Here is an 18,016-nt window from a genome sequence, read left to right as displayed (position 1 = left end):
TGGCTTTGCCCCCAAGATGCAGCATCCAGGAGAGCAGGACTCCATCTGTCCTGACCAGGACTCTCTGGCATGGCGGTTCTCACTGCCCAGCAACTGCTCCAAAACTGGAGGCCAGAGGGGCCTGTGGCCTGGGGACCATCCCGCCCCAGGTGTGGTCCTGCAACTCGGTGCTGGTCAGGCAGGTGCTCTTGCCACCACAGCTGGCACCCCTTCTTTCTTGCTCAAAGAGCCTCTGTTTCACTTGGGGATCTGGTAAGTATGCCCAGAGCTGGGGGTGGACCCACCTGGCCTACCCACTCATGGTGAGAAGCCAGGAGGGAGGCATCTGGTGAAGACTGAGGCAAAAACCCTGCCCAGCTAGTTTTGAGAGCGTCGCTGGGCCTGTTGGCACCTCTGTGCTGTGTGTGCACCTTGCAGCCATGAGGGGAACCCAGCAGCAGGGTAGCTGTATTGGGCTGGGAACCACCTACTTGTCTGGACCCCTTACTATGTAAAGTCAGGAGCACAACCTTGAGCTCTGTCCTGGTTGGATGCCCAGCACAGCCGAACAAGCCCTAACTGCCCTGTGGGGGCTACCAAGGGCCCATTCAGCCAGGGGAGATGCTCTGAGGGGTGTCAGCAAGGTGCAGTCAGCAAGGTGCAGTGGGCATGCACTGGCAGTCACCTCACCCGGGCCTGGGAAAGCGTCCAGGGGCCAGACAGGAGCTGGACTCTGCCTCTGCCTAGGTGGCAGGAACACAGCATCTGCCCTGGCCTCAGGACAATCCCACCCATGTGGCAGCACCATGTCCCACACTGCCTATGGGCCAGACCTCCGCCCACAGACTCTGCCCCCTCTACTCCCTGCAGACCTGCGCCCCCTCACTGCACGCTTCCTCTGGAACAATCCTTCTGGGACCCGGCAGTTCGTACGAGGTCTGGACCTGGAAACCAGCCCAACTAGGAGACAGTCACTTGCACCAGGATGGTGAGGCAGAGCAGCTGTGGCAGGCCCTGGCCTGCCATGCAGCCTGTCACTGACCCGGCCGGGGCTGCTGGTGAAAGGTTGTGCAACCAAGGCTTTGCTCTGAGGGCTCTGGGGTGCCCTGAAGAGAGGATGACGGAAAGCACAGTGTCAGAGGAGGGGCTCCCACAGCCAGAGGCAGACAGAACTGGTCCAGGATGGGACTGAACTGAGGGTAGGCAGCAGGACTGCAGGGGAGGACAAGCCAGGCTCCCAAGGACAGCACCGGGCATGGGGCACCCATGGAGGGGTGGCACCGGCTCTCGGTGGCATAGGCCCTGGTTTGTTGCATTTTCTGATGTAAATACTTTCTCTTTGGCCAATTTCAAGCATGCCAGCACCACTGAAGGAGAAGCTGGAAAGAGACACATGTGATTGGCTCTCTGAGTATGTAGGCAGGTGCCTTCCCAAGAGCCCGGCAGCCCTCTGTGCTCACAGCCAGCCTTGTAAGGGAGAGGCCTTCTCTCACTACAAGTCTCAAAAAGACAGCGCATGCCCCCCTTGGGCCCTGCTCTCCTCTTGGCCACAACACAGGTCAAATCCCAGTGGGCCCACCTGAGGATATTTGACCTGTAAGGAAGAACAAGGATGGTGTGGCAAGGAGCCTCAGGCCTGGAAAACACGCCCCAGCAGGAAGTGGATCCTGGGAGCTGTAGCACTCTCCTTGATGCAGGAGGCAGCCCCCCGGCAAGGGTCCCAGGAGACGATTCCAGTACATTGTGTGGTGGCTCTTGGAAGTTTGACAAAAGCAGTGGCCCACGTTAAATGAAGTGTGTTGCAGGCTATGAGGAAGCAATCAGAAGGAAGAGAGAAATGGTGTGATAGCATCCATCTGCTCTATGAGTGGTCATTGCGATCCTTGGGAGGCAGGAAGACACTCCATTTGCCAAGGTTTAGGGGAGGCGCTGATGAGGGGATACCAGCTAGGAAGCTCCAGGGGGCTGACCTCCGTAGAACAGGCTGATGGGAGGCAATGCTGTTTCAGAACTGCCCTCCCTGATAGCAAAGGGGGTGACAGATCCCTCAGTGGCAGAGAGCAGAAGCAAGATGGGGGTGATGACAATGTCAGGCAGCAAAGGGGCTAGCCTACAGGGACCCGAGGAAAAGGCTAATAGAGTGTCGCAAGGAAACAAGGGAGGGTGAGCAGATGGCGGAGGCCGGCCGCCCCAGTGCAGAGTCACAGTGAAAGGGCACAGGTTTCAGACTCAAGCCAGTTCTCAAACTGAGAGCCCATTGACTGAGAGAGGGGCTGAGTTCCAAGAGGAAAACTCTGTAACACCCTTGCAAGTGTGTGTAACAGGGATTGATTTACAGGCACACTTTGGAGATGCAGGTTCAGTCCCAGGCCATAGTGATAAGGCAAATACTGTAGTCAAGTGAGTCAAATGAATTTTTTGGTTCCCCAATGCATATAAAGTTATATTTACATAACGACTGTAATCTGTTAAGAAATAGTACTATGTCTACAAAACCAGTGTACACACCTTAAAAATACTTTATGGCAAAAAATGCTCACCACCACCTGAGCTTTCAGCAGTCATAATTGTTTTGCTGGGGGAGGGCTTGCTTCTATGCTGACGGCAGCTGGCTCATCAGGGTGGTGGCTGCTGAAGGCTGGGTGGCTGTGACCACCTCTTAAAATAAAAAAGCAATGAGTCTGTTCCATCAAATGACTCTTCCTTTCATGAATGATTTCTCTGTAGCATGAGATGTTGCCTGATAGCATTTTACCCACAGTAGAAATTCCTTCTAAATTAGTCAGTCCACTCAAACCCCACTGCTTCATCAACAAAGTTTATGGAATATTCTAAATCTTTTGCAGTCATTTCAACAAACTTCACAGAATCTTCACCTTACAAGAAACCTCCCCTCGCTCATCCATTCAAATTTTACCATGAGATGCAGCCACCCACATCTCCTGGCTCCACTTCTAATTGTAGTTCTCTTGCTGTTTCCACATCTGCAACGACTTCCTCCACTGAGGTCTTGAACCCTCAAAGTGACCCATGAGGATTGGAATACAATTCTTCAAAAGTCGTGTTCATGCTGGTATTTTGACCTCTTCTCATGAGTCATAGGTGTTCTGAATGGCATCTGGAATGTCACCTTTCCAGAAGGATTGTCCAGATCCATCAGAAGGATCACTGTCTATGGTAGCTATAGCTTTATGAAAAATATTTCTTAAATAAGACTTGAAAGTCGAAATCACTCCTTGACCCACAGGCTTCAGAATGGTCGCTATGTCAGCAGGCACAGGAACTGCATGAATCCCACTGTCCATCTCCATCAGAGCTCTTGAGTAAGCAGGTTCACTGTCAGTGAGCAGGAATATTTTGAAAAGAATCTTTATTTCTCAGCAGGATGTCTCAGCAGTGGACTTAAAATATTCAGTAAAACAGGTTGCCAACAGCTCTGCTGTCATCCAGGCTGTTCTGATTAGAGAGCCCAGGCAGAGCAGACTGAGCATAATTCCTAAGAGCCCCAGGTTTGGGAGACGGTCAGTAAGCACTGGCTTCAGCTCAAAGTCCTCTAATGAGAGAGTCAGCCTATCCCCTGATGCTTTAAATACAGACAGGCACTGACATCTCTCTGGCTAGAAAGTCCTGGATAGCATCTTCTTGGAGCAGAAGGCTGTTGCATATGCCCTGACAACCTGCTGTTTCATGCAGCTGTCCACGTGAGTGATCTGAGCCAGAACTCCTGCATGACTGGCCACAGCTTCTCCATCAGCACCTGCTGCTTCACTTTGCACTTCTGGGTCATGGAGGTGGCTTCCTCCCTTCCGCCTCATGAACCAACCTCTGCCGCCTCCTAACGTTTCTTCTGCAGCTCCCTCCTTCACAGGACTGAAGAGCTAGGGCCTTGCTTCAGTCTTTGTCTTCAGGGAATGTAACAGCTGGTTTGATCTTCTACCCAGACCACTAACACGTTCTCCACATGAGCTGTGAGGCTGCAGCACTACCTATCAGTCGTGTGGTCACTGGAGAAGCACTTTCTGTCTCCTTCAGGGACCTTTCTGTTGCATTCACACCCCAGCTGACTAGACAGAGGCCTAGCTTTTGACATGCCTTCCTTATGAAGCTTAATCATTTCTAGATTTTGATCTAAAGTGAGAGACATGGACTCTTCCTTTCACTTGGACACTTAGAGGTCATAAGGTCATTCATTGGCCTAATTTCAGCATTGTTGCATCTCAGGGAGTATGGAGGTCCAAGGAGAGGGAGAGAGATGGGGATGGTCAGTCCATGGGGCAATCAGAGCACATGCATTTATTAAATTTAGCATCTTCTGTGGGCTCAGTTTGTGGTGCCCCAAAACAATTACAGTATGAACATCAAAGGTCACCAATCAGAAAGCACCAGAACAAATGTAATCTTAAAGAAAGGATCTGAGCACTTGAGGGTGAAAATTGGTTTAAAGTGCATGCAGGGCAAGGAAAGAATTCTTGGGAGTTAGGCTGAGCCAGGAAAAAAAAAAAGAATGCATCTGAGATATTGCAAGAATTACCAAAATGTGACACAGACACATTCGCCCCAAAGCACAGGCTCCCTCTCCAAAGGTGACCTGGCCTCTGCTGCTGGTTAATGTATGGCCCGACAGCTTCTGAGACCATCGCTGAATCCCTGGGGTGACACCATTCCTCCGATGGACCACCTGCTACTACCTGGTGACAAGTTGACTACACTGGACCGACTCTACTCTGGAAGGGGAAACAATTCATCTCACATTCCAGGTGCAAATCCACCTTTCCTCTTTCAATGGCTCAGCCAGACCCACTGACCAACCAATCAGGAACATGTCTGATGTGCCCGCAGCTTACCTCGCACAAAGGACCACGTTGTGGCAAAGGGGGCTCAGCAGTCAGCGCGTGACCACAGGACCCACTAGTCCTACCTCCTAGAGGCTGACAGCCTGGCTGGGTGGTGGGGCAAGGGGACACTGGGACAGCCTCGCAGGCACAGCTGAGCTGTCAGCTTGAAGACGACCCCCGCAGAAGGGGCCAATGTCCTCCAAAGCTAGGATGGCCACCCAGCCACACTGAGTCCCTTGTGCCAGTAGCCAGGCAGGCAGGGAGCAATGTGGCCAGGTGGCGGCTGACCTTGTCATTCACAGGGAGGCAGGACCACTGCCACAGGAGAGAGCAGGACAGCATTCGATGACCCACCAGGGTGTCTCTGGTGTTCTTGTGCCTAGTTGTGACCATATAGACAACATACGGGCATAAACAGAGACCACAGCCTGATGAGGAAAGGCAGGACGCAGACTCCTCGTGGCTCGGCTTAGGGTCACCCCTGCAGGAGCACCACCTAGATCAGGGCTGGCCACAGAGGGGCTCCGGAAGGGGCGGGTGGGGAGGCAGTGAGGACCACCCGAGGAAGTGGGAGCTGTGGTCATCTCCCTGAATTTCCCCGTGAGTCTCCCCATAATCCCGGAGAAGCTGTGCCTGAATGGGGCAAGCCTACTGTGAGAGGTAAGGAGATTTGGGCCGGCAAGGGGTGGCTGGGGTACAGGCTATGGCACCCCACCCCACGGGGCCGCACACCCAGCTCCCAGCGGCTGCTGTGAGCGGTGGCTGCTGGCTACGCACAGCTACACCCTTCTCCTGAGACTTTCCTGGAGCTGCTCACGTGAGACTGTCCCCTCCCCTGTGACCCTCAGCCAATGGCTCCATTACCAGGGCAGCAGGGAGGCGACAGGATGCAATGCTCTTCAAAGCACCCCAGGACTCAGCTGAGACTCCACGTAAGTTGAGCCCACATCTCGGCCTGGTTCCATTCCCCCTTCTATTCTCACCTGCTGACAAGTTCTGAGAGTGCCCAGCATAGGCCACTTTTCTAAGGATCCCAGTCTCAGGCTCCACATCGTGGGGACCTCACCTCAAACAGATACAAACTATTTCCGCTTTCAGCAGCACCAGGCCTGGTAGCAGTGAAGCACAGTGCGGGCACACAGTGAGCATGGGGTGAGGCCCTCCTGGGAGAGCAAAGGAGCTATGACTGCACACCCTCTCCCAGGACTAGGCTGCAGTTTCCACATGATTTCTCATTCTCATGGCCCGTCTGAGCCGCGAGCTCTGCCCAACAGTTCTGCAGGTCATTAGAGTGAACGGCCAGACAGGCAGCAGCAGGTACCTGCAGCCAAAGAGGCCTCTGTCCAGCAGCCTCCCAGCCGTGCCCTCTGGCCTGAAGCCCTGGGGAGCAGAGCACACCACTTTGTCTTTGCACCGCCCTTCCCTGGACTGCTAAGGGCCAACAGCCACTGGGTGTGTGCAGCAAAGCTCCCACGGTGAGGGGTTGACATCCAGGTCTCACCAGGCGAGAAATACCGTAAATACCACATTGTTCATACGGGCATGTGTGAGGAGACTCCTGGAGCTGATGCGGGCTTGTTGAGAGTAATTCCTGTCACATCTGGCCTCATTTTCTTTCTCTCTTTTCTCTTGTAGTGCTTAAGAAACTTTTTGTAATAGAGAACTTCAAACACATACCAAAGCAGAGAGACTAACATAGCAGCCCTGATGTATACCCATCACTCAGTCACCCTTGATGTGTGCATGAGTGCTCTTCAGCTAGAACTCTTCAGTTGTGACTCCCCCCCTTTTAACAGGGGGGGTTCTGTGAGTGCTCGTCGGCCAGACCCTCCCTCCAGGCCCAGACACTCTGCAAGGACAAGGGGTGCAGTTCTGTTTGCTCCAGTGTCCCCAGGGCATAGCACAGGCACGCACTCATCACTCCTCCATAGACACTCATAGAGGACCTGCTGCACACCCATGGTGACTGATCTGTGCAGGCACTCTGAATTTTTTAGGGCCTGGAGAAGGCAAACAGTTAAGCCATGGCAAAGTTGCCTAGAAGCACAAGGGAGGAAGCAACCCCTTTTACTCAGGCTCTGACATGCCAGTCCTGGATGCTCGTCTCTTCTCCAACTCAGTCCCCTCCTTAGGTGCTCTTTCTGCTTCTATGGCCGGTCTGCTCAGCTGGTGGCCCTGGCCCTGACCTCTGCTCCGAGCCCTAAACCACAGTACCAGCTACCTCCTTGACACCACCACTCAGCGGTCTGATGGACATTTTCCTGTTTCCTCTATGCTGGGGTCATTTCTTTGCACTCAGTGTCTATTCTAATCCCCTTTATGTACCCCAGAACACAAGGGCTCAAAGGCTGAAAATGACCTTTCTCAGACTCCCTTAAAGGCAGGATTCTGCATGTGAACTTGGGCCCTGCCACGTGTCACATTCCTGTGAGAATCAGAAGGTCTGTGGTAGCTGACTTGCAAGCTTTGACTGACCTGAACGTTGTGGTGCCTGGGCCCATGACCCAGCCTCATGTGACAGTGGGAATAGCACCTCCCCAGCCCGGGATCTCATTGCAGTGAGTGGCAGTGAAGCCCAAGCCCACTGTGGCCCCTGGTTCTGCTCCTTCAGCCTTCCTAATTCCATTACCAATCCTTTTTGCTTGGAATTCCTGGATTGGGTTCTTTTTCTCCCGAACCCTGACCCTGCCATGCTGAGCCATTCTCTTCTCACAACTAGATTGAGGCAACAGCCCCCAGTCACCTTGTTCCCATCCACACCGCTATGACCTTTTCTCCACTTAGCACGCAGAGTCCTCTTTGAAAAGCATGAAGTGAGTAATGTAACTCCCTGATCAAATACTTCCTAGGATTATGATTAGGATACCAGGACACCAGGAGGCTGGAAAACTCAGGCTACCAGGGGACCAGGAGATGGAGAAGCAGGAAAGCAAGGACAGCAGCCTCCGCAGCAGGCACTGTCTGGCCTTTCCTCCCTGACTCTCTCACTCCTCTGCACCCCACCAAGCTGCTCCCACACTGACAGCCTAGTGACAGAGACACAGAAGGTGTACTTAGGCTGAGCACCAACAGCAGTCAAGGCCAAGAGGCTGGACAGAGGGTGCAGCTGGATGGCCAGTGTGGCAGTGCACATCAGGCTGTGAGGCTGGAATGTGCTCTGATCTTGCATCTCCCAGCTGCCTTCTGCTGAGAGACTGGCTCTGCACTGAGGCCATAGGGGGGGTCTGTGCAGGAGGACACACACCTGGGCTTGCACTCAGATGGCTCCCTCTGAAAGCAGTGAGAAAGATGGACTCACAGGGAAGGACCTGCAGTGGATGGGCAGCAGAACTGGGTGTAAGCGTGAGGACAGGAAGGCAGAGGGCTGCTCAGGGTTAGCAGGCCACAGGAGAACACAGGAGGAGTGACCTTTGCAGGATAGACAGAGAGCCTTGCTCTAGAGCAGATAGCAGGTCTGTGAATGGGAGTCAAAGCACAGGTGACTCTCTTTAGTGAGCTGGGTGGTCTGCCCAGGGGCCACGCTCCTGCGAGGATGGTGTGGAGGTTCAGGCACATGTGCCCAGAGCAAGACCCATGGTCTGTCGCCCCACAGCAGCTCTCTAACTCCTGAAAGCAGCTGCTTCTGGTGTCCTGGGCAGCCAGAGGCTCCAGCTGGGCTGACAGAGCAGCCCTGCAGCTCTGCAGGGGATGCTTACCCCAGCAGAACCCCAGTCCTTGCTGCAGATTGTACCCAGCAGGAACTCATGCAGAAGAGCTCTCCCCGCTCTCTGGTTGCAAAGACGTGGGCCTAAGAGGCCAAGGGGCAACAGCTGAACAGAGAGCAACCTGTCTGTCCACCCTGAGGCCAGGTGCTCACCTCTCTCAAGGGGAGCTCAGGGAGCTGCAATGATTGGAGGCACAAATCTGGCTAGGGAATAGAGAGGGCAATGGGCTCCAGCTGGTAGGGCCTGGGACATACCATAACGCTGGAAGGGGCCAAAGGTAACTAAAAGCTTGATCACTAGGTCACCTATAGAGATAGAAACAGGAGCAGGGCAGTGGAGACACAGGAAGGGAGAAATGGGAAAGGTCAGGGTCAGGGCAGCCAGCTCCAGCCCCTGGGCACCTTCCCTGGGACACGACTGATGGTCACCCTCCCCTGTGCTGGACCCAGCCAGGTTGTGCACTGGTTCCTGCCATAGCCGGTGGGCTCACACCACATCCTCCCATATCTGAGGTGCCAGTGGAGGCTTAGGAGTGCTGGATGGCCCCCAGGATGGAGAGGCAGGCCTGTGACAGCACCTGGCCTGGCAGGTTCAGGATGGAACAGAGGTAGGAGGGTGGCCTCCTGCAAGTGCCCAAGCTTTGATTGTCCTCAGCAGGTCCACTCATGGGGGACGCAGGATCACGAAAGGGGTCCCCAGCCAGCAAGACCACTGCACCTTGGGCAGAATGGGAGACGTGCCACTGGAAGCCGGAGTCCCGCCTGCTAACACGTGTTCACACTGCTTTCGTGGATCCTGAGTAAGGAACACTGAGTCAGCCACCCATTAGTGGTCATAGGATGTTCCGTGTGTGTGCACAGGTGAGACTGGCAGTGGGAGCACCTACCACTTCTTCATGATCAGCTGAAATATGTCCCTTAGTGGGCCTCTCCTTGGCTGATTCAGCAGGTACCATTTGTTTTCACTGATTTTTTCTTTACAACTTTAGGCATTTGTGTTTTTCACAGTATGTTCCGGGCACACCATGACCACAAGCAAGCCCAGGGCCTGCACAGACAGGGAAAAGGTTGGTGCCCCCAGGCATGCCTGCCTTGGCTTGTGCCAAGGGCCCAGCTTCTCCTCACATGCACCACCAGCTGCAGTGGGGTACCAGAGCTTCCCTGGAGGGTCTAGGGTCTAATCTCTATTGCCTTGGGATGACTTCGGGGCAGGGGGGTACACAGGGAAGGCAGCCACGAGCATTCCAGTCTATCGCCACTGCCCACTGCCCTCCTGGTCCTGCAGGTGCAGGCATCGGCCAGCAGGTCCACACGCATCTCACTGCGGGTCCTCTTGACCTGCTCCTGCCCCTACAAGGCATGTGGATGTTGCAGCCCCAGGTCTTGTTTGTCTGGTACCCGGCTAACTGGCACCGCAGGAGCCAGTGTGGGGCTGCAATGAGTGGAGCAGCAGGATCATTCATGCCACCTTGCCTTAAATTGGTATTTTGTTCCTCATTCTTTTTTGCATTTATATGATTCTTCATAATTTGCATTAAAATACTGTCTATCTTGATGACTTATGTTTTTGGCATATTCCCTTAAAGTGTGTGCCAGAGGCAGTGCCTCACCTGCTCTTGGTCCTGTAAGGTGTTGGTGGCCCTCCAGGGCTCTTGGCCAGTCAGGCAACCGACTGAGACCAGCACTCCCTCACCTGTGGGGCGTGGAGCACTGTGTCCCCTGGGACAGGCAGGCAGGGGCACTGGCTGGCCTGACAGCCTGAGAACAGGCTCCCCACTCCAAGTCTGTGAGCCGACCTAGAAATCCCTCTCACTGTCACCAAGCCCCTCCCCACATGTGCCAGGGACACCACCTCCCTTCTCCCTCGGGGGCCTCCTAAGGCCCCTTGGGCACAATCTCTACCCAAACTCCTGCTCCAGCACCACAGACCCCGGGTTCACTCTGGGCCTCCACCTGCCCTCCCGCCTACGGCTGCTGGTGCCCTGCCTGGGCTGCTTGTTTTCCTCTGACATCATTTAGCTCTGCCAGGAGAAGAACCAGCACTGTGTTTCTGCTGACCTTGTCATTTCAAAGCAGGAGCAGAGAAGACACACAAGGAGGAAACCCTGCCAAAGAGGCTGGGTCCTGGCCCCTGGCTGGAGCTGTGGAGTGTTCCCCCTGCCCCATTGCCAGCTTTGCCTCCTTGCACACTGCTTGGGCACAGGGCTGGCTCAGATGGCTGATTTCTCTTTGTTTTAGAAAAAGCAACTGTTCTCTGCCTCTTGCCAGGAGCAACAGCCTTCCGGCTCCTTGTGAAGAGATCCCTGTGGGGAAGTATGGGGTCTGAGAGTCATGGTCTGCAGAGCCTCTCTCACTGCCCAGCCAGGCAGTGGGTTCTGCCCACTAAGACCCTGGGCCCCAAACCCCCAGCAGGGATGCTGAGCTTCCCAGAGCCTCTACCCAACAGAGGTGGCTTCCTGGACCTCCAGGTCATAGGGCTGGAGTCTGGTACAGCAGTACAGGACCTCGCCTGCCCTCCCCTGACCCCCCATCCACTCCCTACACTCTCAGCACAAAATCAGCCCCAGGAGCAAACCGTGAGCATGCGAAGCCAACCATGAAGCGGGACCTGCAGCAAGCACTCTGGAACCCGGACACAGTGCAGAGCTACCTTGTCCTTCTTGGCACTCTCCATCCTGGCTCTGTCATCCGGCACTGGGACAGCAGCCAGCCACGAGAGCCAGGCTCTCAGTGCTCCCCAACAGGCTTCCAAAGCAGGAAATCCCAAGGCTTCTTCCAGCCCAGCTCGTGGCACCCAGGGGGCCTGGTAGAACACAGCCCACCTTCCAGCTGGTCTCTGGCTTGAGCTTCAGCCACACAGTTTCTTCCTTTTCATTGTCCCCCAGAGAGAGATGAGCCTTCTCTCCCAGGCCTTGCCCACCTGGGACCTGTCCTGGGACTCTTCCCCACCTAGGCCTGGCCAGGCCAGGTATCTCAGCGTGGGGCCATCGCAGGCTCCAGGCTGCTCGGTGCTGAGCCGTGACGACGTGGTGTCCTCTGGATGGACCTGCAGGGACAGCCCTGTACCTTGTGCCTGCGGGCAGCTGCAGTGACTGCTCCGTCAGTCTCCAGCCTGCCTCCTGGGGCCCAGCCACGGCCCAGGGTTCCTGCTGCCACCAGGTGTGAGAGGGGATTCCCCTGCCAGGGCCCTCTGCACTCCTGCCTGTGCCCGTGCTGCCGTGGCAACCAGCCGGGGGGCCTCTGCACTCATGCCCACAGCCTCGGCGGGCCCGCCGTCCTCTCATTAGAGCTGCCATGCAGAAAACTGGGGTTGATGCAGAAAGCCTCCATCCCCATCACCATAGCAACAGCCCAGTCACCTTGTCACTGCAGACTTTTCGACCTATGCAGCCCAGGGCAGTGTCACAGGCTCTTCTAAACTCAGAGGCCCTGGAGTCTGGGAGCCAGAGAACAGGGAGTGGGCAGCTTGGCCACCGGCACTGCCATGCGGCCAGGACACCACGAGACTGGTCATTGTCTTCTCTGTCTCCCGAGATGAGCCAGAAGAGTGGGCCCAGCGGGAACAGAGCCCCTGGGCCCAGTTCTCAGCTAGGGCGCAGGCACACCCACACCTCTGGGAAGCCCCCAGGAACAGAGCTGAGCAGCTGCTGACTCAGGGGGTTCACTTAACCACTCTCTCAATAGGTGCCTCTGTCTAAGAATTGGGCCTGGTGTGCACTCTGTGCATACAGTTCTTCTCAACCAGGACTGGCCACACTGCAGTGCCTGCCATGACTGGTGGCTTCATACCAGACAGTGTGGTGCCACGCCCTGGGCCAGCAGCTTTTAGAGGTCCAGAGCAGACGAGTGGCCAGTGAGACCTCTCCAGATGAACACACCCTAACACTCCTAAGCCAGCTTCCTGTTGCCGGTCACCTGGCCGGTTTCTGTTTCCCTGTTATGAATCCTTGTGTTTGACCAGAGTCAATGTGTGCACATTTCTTCTGGATGCTTCCTAGAGGCCCAGTTGCTAGGCCGAATGCTGTTGGCATGCTATATTTGGGTAGAGAGTCTAGCCAGTCTAGGCAGCATTCTTGGGGGCTGTTTCCTTTGCTGTCGGTATTAGCAACTAATTGTCTAAATGTAAATGTGGCACCTGATGCCCTGCCTGCCTCAGCCTCAGCTCCCCTGTGACTGATCATCTCTGCCCAGTCCTGTGCTAATACTGCACTCAGTTTGTATACATAACTTTTTAATTTTTTGGTATCTGGTGGGGCAAGCATCCCCTTTCTTTCTACAAAATTTTCTTTACCATGGGCCATTTATCTTTTACATAAATCTTATTATCTACTCATCCCATTGTGAAATGCACTGAGCACATGCTCAGACCCTCCTTTATGTCCTCCAAGTGAGTTTTATCGTTTTCCTGTAAGTGTGCAAATCTCACACACTTCTTGCTAGATTTATTCCTAAAGAAAGGCAATATATCTGGTAGGATATGGAGAGATTGTCATTGTAACTGGTTTAAGGCTGATTAAAAATGTATGGTCACCAAAGTGCTTTGCATGTATTCTGTCATTTGCTCAGACAGTCCTGGGGCAGCAGGCAGGATGGCATTATTATTACCACTTTCCAATGAGGTCATGGTGAGGGGTAAAGGCACGGCCTGCAAAGAAAGGTCTGCACTTACCGTTCCCCAAGGGGTCCTTGGCACAGCCTCCTGCCAAGGACAGGGGACAAGGCAGTCCCTCATGCAGAAATCCCAGGACCCACCGCATAACTCTGCCCTCCCTGGCCACAGGTGACTGGAATGTCACCTGATCTAATAACAGTCACACTGCATGAGGGCCAGAGTGCTAGGTGTGGCCTTTTAGGAGACATCTGCCCAAGAGGGACTACTTGAAACCATGGGTGGTTTTACTGAGGGCCTCAATGTGGCAGACATTAACCTCTCCCAAAGGACAGCCTTGCGACCCCTCCCTGGAGTGAGGCAGAGATGGGGTGCACACTTAGCTGAAGAATCTGGGGACAGGGTGGGGCACTCTCCTCTCCAGTAACTCCTGGACTTGAGCTCCAGAGCAGCCCTGCCAGCCCCGCCCCCAGCGGCACCTGCCCACCCTGGGACCCGTTAGACCTGCACAACCCCTTGCACACTTCCGCAGAGTGTCAGACTCAAAGTCCTTAGCTTTGCTCTGATTGGACGGCCTACCTGATGGCCGCGGATGGCCTGCATTGATTGGCTGAGGCCTAGCTGATGTGCTTATCTGTAAACCAGTCTCCGTGGTAGTAGGAATGGGCTTGTGTTGATTGGCTCAGACCGCGGGGGTATGCTGGGGGGGGGGGGGAGGAGCTGGGGGAGTTCAGCTGGGGGAGGTCGGTGCTCAGAGTGCTGATCAGGGGGTGGGGGAGGTTGGGCACAATGTTCTGAAGGGCTGGGCTCACAGGGGTACTTGGCGGGGGCTAAGCCCCTGAGCTTTCAGATTCTTGGTGAGGACTTCTGTGATCTCTCCCAGCCTGCTTTCTGCTCTTGGGGGTCCTGGGGACCAGGCTGCCTTTAGGCCGAAGACCCTTTGGTGGTGGCCTGTGGGTAAAATTGAAACATTTCCTGAATAACTCGCCTGGCCTTAGTATCAATAGGCGTTCAGAGGTGGAAAGAAGTGTGGCTTTAGTACATTTGCATCTTTCCTCAGGGGTGGAGAGAAGTTCATCTCCATTTCAATGGGTGATTACCTGGGCAACAGAGGGCTTATCTGTACCTGAGAGGTGAGGGGAGGGCCGGTGTGTGGCTGCTGGAGCAGAGAAGAAAGACGTATTGGGACTGCAGTTTGTGAGAAATAAACGGGTCTTAAACTTTATTTCTCCCTTTGACTGATTTTGGTTTTTAGAAGTATTTTGCCCCAGGATTTCCTTTCCCCGGACCTACATGGCCAGTTCTGCCCCTCTTACAGGGCATCTGCCTGCCTCCTGCCCCTCTTCCTATTCTGCAGACTCTTTCCCACTCCACTTTATGTGGGAGGTTCAGCCATTCAGGTCAAGCCTAAATGAGCATGTGCCCAGCTTGGGCCACACATTCATCTCTGGGCTGCCCCTAGAGACGGTGGGGAGCTGCCCGGAACCCCGCCCCCGTGGATGGCGGGGAGGCCCAGGCGGGTGCAGCGGCAGAGGGTGCAGCTTCACCTGTTATTATCCCCCCAACTGTGGGGCTTCCAATTGGGGAGCCCCTAGTGGAGAATTGGTCTAGGGTAAAGTACCGCCTGGAGGCTGGGACCTTCCCCAGAACTGGGGAAAGGTGGCAACACTGGAAGATGCAAGATTAGGTCTCCACGAGTTGGAAAACTGCTTAGATACCTTAGGGGACCGCGTAGCGGCTGGCATTGTAGGGTCTCTTCGAGATAGTGGAAAATGTTATACAGGAGAGAGGATTATCGAGAGGGTTAGCGAGGAGATAGAGGGACTTAGGTGGGAGAGAGACACACTTTGGCATCGCTTGGAGGAGCTGGGCGATAGCCTATGGGGTGCCGCTAAAGACGAGAGACAGTTACTGAAAAGCCAGGAAGATTCCTTAGCAGCAGCGACGGGGGAGGTGGCAGAAAAAGCCGCGTTGTAGGGAGCCGTGGGGGAGGGGAGGAAAGAGCAGGGCCTTCAGCCCCGGAGATGGAGGAGGAGTGGGGGGGGGGGGAGGCGGGCCATGGGCCGATCTGCTGCGAGGCCACTGCCTGAGGTACCAGCCTTTCCGGTCTTAAAGGACCACCGAGCTGTGATTAAGAAAGTAAAATGAAACAACCTCGGGCTTGTCAGGGGGAGGAGCAGGCCCCACTCCAGGTTGTGAAGCTCTCCATGCTCTGCCCCTAAACCCAGAATGGGCTGGTGGACAGGAGCGTCAGGTACAGACAGAGACAATCGGATTCTCTGCCTACGTGGCTTTTACATCTCTGGGATGTGGGTGTGGAAAACATTGTTGTGTCGGTTACTGAGATGAGTATAATGGCTTCCCTGAAGGCTCACCCTTCCCTCCGGCAGCAGTTGCAAAATGACCATCATGCCTCAGGGAATCAGACACTCCTGGAATGGCTGACAGCTGCCATCAGGATAGTTTGGCCTAATCAGGGTGATTTACTGTATTTTCCCAGTACTTGGAAAATGTATGCAGAGCTCCAACTGTAGGAATTGGGTATGAAAAATATCATCTATAATATGGACCCCCAGGGCCCTGATGAGGACATGTTCACTGTAGAAATGAGAAACCTAGTGCTCCATACAGCTCCCACATCTCTGTTTGGGTCCCTAGTGACTACTGAAGGGCCCCCACCAGTAAGATGGCAAACTTCCGGCTTCTCTTGGGGGGGGGTCCTCAGTTCCCGCCAGCGCCACCTGAAGCCCAATCACCTCTCGCCCCCCCTCCCAATCCCAGCACCTAGCCAACAGTCAACAGCCCCGTAGAAGTGACACCTCAATCAATTCATGCCCCTTCCTATATAACCCAGCACCTTTCCCTAATAAAGCAGAATTCTCCGGTGAATTGCTGCTATGTGTCGCTCCTTTCCTTTAATTGGTGCCGAAACCCGGGAGATGGGACACCCCAACTGGGCCCCGTCTTCCCCCCGACACCAGCAGCAGCTTGCCCTCGTCCTCTTTTTCCGGCGCTGGCTCATCACACTCACCACTCCTCTCTGGCCTTTAGGTAAGTTTCCCCCCCCCCACCCGGAGTGGGCCACTCTTCCCCGAGCTATCGCAGTGCCATTGACCGTGATCATCTGGCAAGGTCCTGATGCTCGGGGATAAGGAGGGAACTCTCCCCGCCTCAGGCCTTCATGGCTGCGGCGGACCCTCAGGCCCCTCCTCCAACAGCCATAAATCCCCACCTCAGGCCTTCACGGCTGCGGTGGACCCTCAGGCCCCTCCTCCGGCAGTCATAAACGCACTCACTGTACCTTCCATCAGTGCCGAAACTTTTTAAGCAAAATTTCCCCGGGGTGGGCCACTCTTGCCCAAGCTATTGCAGTGCCATTGACCGTGATCGTCCGGCAAGGCCCTGATGCTCAGGGACGAGGAGGGAACTCTCCCCACCTCAGGCCTTCACAGCTGCGACAGGCCCTCAGGCCCCCACTCCAACAGCCATAAACGAGGTGACCACTTTGCGGATGAGAACGCTCCCTTTCCACCCCCCCTCCTCCTTCTGTTCCGTCTGCCGAAATCTGTTCTGTCTGCCAAAAACTCCTAGCGCTAGGTACCTCGTGACTCCGGCAAACTGCCTTCTTAGGGAAGTCTGGGTGACGACCCACACTTCCTAAGAAATTCCGACTAGTGTACGAGTTTCCGCAGACCACCAAGGATCATCGGGGACGCCCTTTGTCTCCTTGCGGTCTGCTTCCAGTCCGAGGATCTCCATTCCTCTTCCCCTGTTTGTCTCCTCTGTCCTTTAGCCATGGGAGCCTCCTCATCCCTCCCTGAAAGTTCACCGCTTGAATGCCTGCTTAAGCATCTGGCTACCCTCTCCCTGATGCCTGATATAAAACCAAAACTTCTCCGTAAATATTGCTCCCAAGATTGGCCGACATACCCCCTAGACAATAACAACCAATGGCCTGCAGGAGGAACTCCTGATCCTAACATCACTCGCAATCTCTTTAACTACTGCCAGTGCCTGAAAAAGGAAGGAGATTCCCTATATGGAAGCTTTCCGCCTCCTCCTCTCCCCCACCCCCTCCCAAGTTCTCCTAGCCTGCAAGCCGTCTCCCTCCCCTCCACACACTCCCAGTCCCTCTTCGATTACCTTTGACCCGGCCGACAAGCCTCCGCCATACAGACTTCCCCCTTCAGCCCCTCCCCCTCCTACAACCCCTCCACCCTCCGCCCCCGCCGCTGCCTCTTTCCCCACGGCGAAAGACTCCTGTCCTCTCCCTTCCCCTTCTTCTCCTAAAACAGCCCCTCCCCCTTCCTCTGCCGACCCCGTCGCCTCTTTCCCTGCAGAAGCCTCCCGTCCTCTCCCTTCCCACTCCTCCGCTCCCTCCACCACCATCTCCTCCCCCACCTCCCCCCCTCCATCCCCCTCACCTCCCCCCCTCCCGCAGATCGAGTCTGAGCCTTTCAGCCCCCCTCTAAGTTCCAGGAGCCTCCTCCGTCTTTGCCCCCTCAGACTCGGTCCCGAGGGCCTCCCAAAATTATCGCGGCTTTGCCCCCATCACCTGTTTCCTCAGCACAGACTGAGCCAGAACCCTTCAGTCCCCCTCAGACCCGGTCCCGAGGGCCTCCCAAAATTATCGCCCCCCTCCGGGAAGTAGCAGGATCCAAAGGCATCATGTGCGTTCACGTCCCTTTATCCTTAGGAGATTTAGCCCAGCTAGAGAAACGCCTAGGTTCCTTTTCCACTGATCCCATGACATACATCAGGGAGTTTCAATGGACCCTCCAGTCTTACAGCCTCACACATCATGACATTTTCATGCTCCTGGCCAATACTCTCCACTCTGAAGAGCGTACATGAGTTTGGGACTTTGCCCAAACGCATGCTACCGAAACC

General features: G+C 55.1%; 1 protein-coding gene across 1 annotated transcript in view; it reads right to left on the bottom strand.

The window, feature by feature from the left end:
- Positions 1-11,785, bottom strand: part of GCK (glucokinase) — a 68,593-nt gene extending 56,808 nt beyond the window's left edge. The window contains exon 1 of the mRNA XM_017655278.3: positions 11,168-11,785. Within this exon, the coding sequence (XP_017510767.1) occupies positions 11,168-11,191 (24 nt within the window). The 5' untranslated portion in view covers positions 11,192-11,785. The remainder of the gene's footprint in view (positions 1-11,167) is intronic.
- Between the last annotated feature and the right edge of the window lie 6,231 nt (positions 11,786-18,016).

Source organism: Manis javanica, chromosome 6 (genome assembly GCF_040802235.1).
Source record: "Manis javanica isolate MJ-LG chromosome 6, MJ_LKY, whole genome shotgun sequence".
NCBI classification, from domain to species: domain Eukaryota; kingdom Metazoa; phylum Chordata; class Mammalia; order Pholidota; family Manidae; genus Manis; species Manis javanica.
The sequence above is the reverse complement of the archived record's forward strand: the minus strand, read 5'-3'. Positions and strand labels throughout refer to the sequence as shown.